The sequence below is a fragment of the Peromyscus eremicus genome, chromosome 20 (assembly GCF_949786415.1).
Source record: "Peromyscus eremicus chromosome 20, PerEre_H2_v1, whole genome shotgun sequence".
Classification (NCBI taxonomy): Eukaryota; Metazoa; Chordata; class Mammalia; order Rodentia; family Cricetidae; genus Peromyscus; species Peromyscus eremicus.
Genome location: NC_081436.1, coordinates 25283219 through 25289007, shown reverse-complemented (window position 1 = coordinate 25289007; position 5789 = coordinate 25283219). Strand labels below are relative to the sequence as shown.

At 48.4% G+C, this 5789-nt stretch overlaps 1 protein-coding gene across 1 annotated transcript; it reads left to right on the top strand.

Annotated features, from left to right (window-relative positions):
* Positions 1-249: 249 nt before the first annotated feature.
* LOC131897139 (apolipoprotein L3-like) lies at positions 250-1617 on the top strand (the record flags this gene model as incomplete). Its single annotated transcript, XM_059248014.1, has 2 exons — positions 250-389; positions 762-1617. Coding segments are annotated over 2 exons (996 nt in total), but the record flags the coding sequence as incomplete, so codon positions are not given.
* Positions 1618-5789: the final 4172 nt, after the last annotated feature.

Here is a 5789-nt window from a genome sequence, read left to right as displayed (position 1 = left end):
TCATGGATAGGGGTGTATATTTATGACATCACCTAATCCTTATTACCTCACTTTCTTAAAAACACATCTCTAAAACTGGTTGCTGCCATAAGGCTTTTATACATGAATTGAAGGTCACAACTCATTCCCTAGCACTGCTGACTCCATCAGGTACCCAGGGGCAGATGCTGAATACCTTGGCTGTTAAATTCTACACACTCTTTGCAATTTAAACTCTTCCATGCTGTCCTATGACCTCATTCTGTTTCTTTCCAAGTGTTGATGAGGAGACACTTCATCCAGGAAGTCACTGAGTGTCTGAAGGACTCAGCAAGCAGAAGATACCTGCAGCTCCTGTTGGCCAAAGATGAAGCCTGGAAGGTGTTGGTGGCAGAGGCTGAATTGTCCAGGCCATCTCCCCATGACCTCCAGAATGTCCCCAGTTTTGCTCTGATCCTGCATCCCTATGCTCATCTACAGAGTTCCCACTGGGCAAATATTTGGAAGTGATGGCACAGACCTTGAATGAAGGCTTCTTTGTCATGGGCATGTCACTAATGTGTGTCTTCACATGACTTCACACACTGACACCTATGGACTAAGAACTGTGGAGTGTCTGTGATCATCAATGTTCCTTGTGGAGTGCAGAGTCCTGCATGTAGTGAAATACCTTCCCATTGGTTCTATAGCACAAGTCTGTGATGTGAAGGAGATAGGTTGTGGGGGCCCATCCTACAGTGAAACAAGCCTTCTTCCTGATGCGCTGACCTCTTCTGTTACAGGGATGAGGAAGCTGCACTGTGTAAGGCTCTGAAGCTGCTCCTAGAGCTCCCAGCCCTGGAGGACAAAGAGCGGTTTCAACGAGAGCTGCAGGACAGGAAGAGGTTTCTGGAAGCTTTTCCCGAGTTGAAAAGAAAGCTGGAGGGAAACATCAGGAAGCTCCGAGCTCTGGCTGACCATCTTGACCAGGTGCACAGGGGCTGTACCATCTCCAACGTGGTGACCAACTCCACCAGCACTGCCTCTGGAGTCCTGGGCATCCTGGGTATAGCTCTGGCTCCTGTGACAGCAGGGGGCAGTCTGCTGCTCTCAGCCACTGGGTTGGGGCTGGGAGCAGTGGCTACTGTGACTGGTGCTGCCACTGTAGTTGTGGAAGAAACAAGCAAGTGGTCAGATGAGGCTGAAGCCAAACGCCTGATGTCAGACACCATGGACGTTATGAGGCTGCTTCTTGTTCTGGGAAGGAGTATACTCACAGTGTCTAGAAGACCTTATGGTGTTCTCAAACAATTGAAAACCTTGGGACAAAACATCCGCGCCATTAGAGCAGCCAGAGCCAACCTTCACTTAGTGGCAGATGCCAAGCTCCTCTTGACGACTGGAGGAATTCCTGCCCAACGAGCTAGTCAGCTGCAGAACGTCTTTGAAGGCACTGATCTGGCAATGACTCAAAAAGCCAGAATAAGAGGGGCCGCTGTTGTGGGTGCCTTTTTTGCATTGGATGTGTATTGCCTTGTAAGGGACTCAATGCATTTATACGATGGAGCAAAATCAGAGTCGGCCCAAGAACTCCGGGTCCTGGCTCAGGAGCTGGAGGAGAAATTGAGAGAGATTGCCCAGATCCACAAGACCCGCTAGGTACCTGTGACAGTCTCCCCCAGCTACATGGAGGTCAGTAGAGATGATCTGGACAGATTAGAGGCACTGAGATGTCTTGTTAGAGGAGGAATGAGGTAGTTAGTTTTAACTGTCATCTTGACACCATCTAGAATCATGTCAGAAGAGAGTTTCAGGGAGGGATTGTCTGCTCGAGCTGTCCTGTGGACATGTCTGGGAGAGATTTTTCTGCATGACTCTAAATGAGGTGGGTAAATTCCTCCACTGTGGGGGGCACTATTCTCTGGGTATGGGTTCTGAACTGTATAAGGGAAAGCAGGCTGAGCACCAGTAAGCACTCATGCATGAATTCATTTCTCATTACTCTGGACCGTGGATGCACTGTGGCTATCTGCTTTGAGTTCCTGCCTTGACTTCCTCACAATGATGGACTACAGACAGCCAGGGACTGTAAGCCGAATGAAAACTTTCTCTTCTCACTGGCTTCTGTCAGGTGTTTATCACAGCACCAGAAGTGAAGGTTGGAAAGCAGAGAGTGTGGGATTGAGTCCACAGAACTGAGCGTTGAGGAGTTTGTAGTTCTGTGTCTCACTGTATAGTTAATATGGACAGCCTGAGGGTCAAAGAAAGATGTGACAGTAGCCTGAACCGAGAGACCAGAGAGGACTAGAGATGGGGAAATGGGTCTAAAACCACACAGTGGTCTGTGGGTGTGAACAGAGAGGGCTGTGCAGGAGCAAGTCATGAGAAGTGAGGGAAACAGAAGGGCTGAAGTAGGAGGCTCCACAGTCTCCCTCCCACCGGACGATGTGCTCTGAGCCACAGTCCTTTCTGTCCAGCATCAGCTGTACCAGCTCCGCCTTTGTCCATCAGGCAGCTTCCATATGGTGATGGAGATGCTGAGGATGCTGCTGAGGATGGTGGAAGTGACCACACAGTGGGTAGAGCTCTTGACAAGTCGCCAGCCCATGAAGGGGACAAGGTGACAGGAAGGACCAATGAAATTAAAACTATTTTCCATGCGTGGGCCTGGGTCAGTAGTTGATTTGAGGAGAGAAAGGAAGCCATGTTTGAGTAAGAGGTCAAACAAATTGTGTGGTGGGTATATCAGCTAGTTTGGGATCATGAGACTCAGCCTCTGATCCTTGGAAACTCTCAACTGAAGAAGAGGAAGTAGGTGAGAGATGTAGGGAGGGCTGGCCGCTTGTCAAGAGCTCTACCCACTGTGCGGTCACCACCATCATCCTCAGCATCATCCTCAGCATCTCCATCATCATATGGGAGCTGCCTGATGGACAAAGGCAGAGCTGGTACAGCTGATGCTGACATCTATAAACTTTGGTTAAGTAAATATTGCTGACCTTTGGGGAAAACTGTAATAAGAAACAACCAGCAGCACAAGAGATGGTGGCATGCGACCAAACTGGCGACAGTGTCAGCATGACCCAGCTGTAATCTTTATTTTTATCTTTAAAGAGTAAATTTATTTGGAGAAAGCCAATAATCTCTCAACCCCAAGGATGGGATTTTCCAACTCAAGGCATCTCCTAAGTAATGTCTACAGATTGTAAGTTATTTTCACAGAAGATACCTTTGTACATGTTTTACATATATTCAGGAGCTTAAATCAACCCCTGTTTCATTTTAACAGAGGAATCAAGTAGGAGGGTGGGACAGAACCACTTTCTCTTGGATGCAATTATCTGAAGAAAAATAGACAAAGAGGGCAAACTACCTTTCATTGTCCATGACTGCATTCAACCACAGGTATCTCTCTAAAAGCCCACTCTCTAGCTACTGGCCATCAAGTCCACTGGATAAGCGGTTTGCTACGCCCACTGCAGCAGCACACTAAACCAATGCTCCTGCACAGTAGGCTTCGGGCTCACATGGGAGACCAGGGAATCATTTTCCTGCAGGCACCCTGACTTCCTGCAACAGGAATACCTGCATCTTTGGAGCTGGTGCCTACATCGGTGCACATCAAAGCACAAAGGTCAAGCTACAGTGTTGCCAGGGAAACCAAGACCTTCAAGCATTCTTCCCATTATTCTCTACTCTGGAAGGAAGTCATGAAACCAACTCTCCTAAGCAGAAAACCACACACCATCTAGGTCACATGATAGACTCGAGCACTGATGTGCGATTCCAGTAAAGGGAACTTACAGTGTTGTGGGGTAGCCACCAGAGAAGCCTGCTAAGGCATGAGTTTAAATCAATAGAAAGTCTTTATAAACTGGCCAGTGACTACACTGGGTGTTCAGGATCCCAGCACTGAGCACTTCTCAGGGTGAGCTTTTAAGCACAAAAACCATATCCTGGGTTGACATACTTCAGTTAGAACAGTTAGCCAGGAGCAGAACTACAGAAGTAAAATAAAAAGCGAGTTTAGTACATTTAGAGACTTTCTGAGAACTAGAGACTTGGATGGATTAAGTTTTGTTTCCATTTTTTTCGGGTGGTGCTGTCTACCTGCTGAGTTTTATGACCTGAATGGCATTTCCATCATGAGCCAGCGGCACTAAGGTCTGGAGAGCTACTAAGATCTTGGGATCTTTTACAGTAGACACCTGAAAACACCCAAGTCAAGGTTGAGGGACTGCAGCTCAAATCCCCCTATTTACACCCTATTCACCACCCCAGTCCATCAGCTGACATACTCTGACCTCCAGCAGGGAGGGCCATAGGAAAAGGTGGACAGGAACAGGAATCAAAGATGCCAGAGATGGTTCCCTTGAGAAAAGCAGTGACTCCTCAGGCCGTGGCTTCTGGTGGATGAGACGAAACGCCTTTGAGTTCCCCAACTTATATATCCCCTCCCCTTTCCCCTTCTCCCTCTCTACACCCGCTCTGGACCTGTGGTCCAGTTTTGGCTCATCCAGCAGAGGCTGCAGCTCTTCTTGCCCTCTCTGTTGCTGCTCTTCCGTTTCCTTCTCCAGCAGCTGGGTCAACTGTCTTTGCTCCTCCACAGAATCCACTCAGCTGGACCGGGAAGTGCTGAAAGAGGAGCCTTCTTCCTCAGGAGTTCTCTGAGACTTTTGACTCGGGTTGGGTCTTGTGGGAGACCTCTATCATCACATCTATAATCATTCTGAGAGAGAGATCATCTCTGGGGCTCCATACCTTGTCATCCTGTCTCTCTTACTGGTCTCATGGTGACCCCTGACTCCTCTGCAGTCATCACCCTACAGTATCCACTACCAAATGCTCTTCTTCCTCTGCCTGTCAAGGAGTCATAGCCTCAGTCATGGTCTCTGCAGCCTCTGGAATCATGTCGATCTCAGCTCCATTGTCTTCCATATTCTGGCTGCTGCCCATCATAGTACCCTGATGCTAATGCTAGTACCCTAATGCCCATTCCAGTACCCAATGTCCATGCTAGTACCCAATCCCCATCCTAGTACCCAATGCCCATCCTAGTACCCTGATGCTTATCCCAGTTCCCCAATGCCCATCCCAGTACCCAATGCCCATCCTAGTATCCAATGCCCATCCTAGTACCCAATGCCCATTTTAGTACCCATTCCCCATTCTATTACCCAATCCCCACCCTAGTACCCCAATGCCCATCCTAGTGCCCAATGCCCACCCTAGTACCCAATGCCCATCCTAGTACCCCATGCCCATCCTAGTACCCCATGCCCATCCTAGTACCCAATGCATATCCTAGTACCCAATGCCTATTCCAGTACTGGTCTTAATCTTAATCATATCAATACTTGTCTCCAAAGTTATCTTTGCCTCTCCTAGGTGGACGGTCATCAAAGCTGTCTGTGCTGGTCCTGGTCCTACCGTCTGCATCTGTTTTGTCAGAATCCTGATTTCTACCAGGATTGAAAGAATAGTCATCCTGTCTTTACCCTATGCTTGATCAGCAAAACACCCTCCAGGCCTTCTGTTTCTAGAGACTTCTCACTGAGACTGAGGGCACTGAGCAGGGAACCCAGGTCCTCTAAGTCACCACAGCCAAAAGCCTTTCAACCTGTCTGGATAGCTAGGTTCATGACGTAAGTGTGCTGCACTGATGTTTAGTCCTCTGGAGAATTCCTTAGGAGGTTTTCTATCCCATCATCATAGGGCAGATTCCTCTTGGAAACAGTGGAGAGCAACAATTTGGAAAGACTACTCCAACTGACATTGGGTTCCTAAGCAGTGTATGGAGCGGTGAACAGGGTGGAACGGCCAATCAGAGG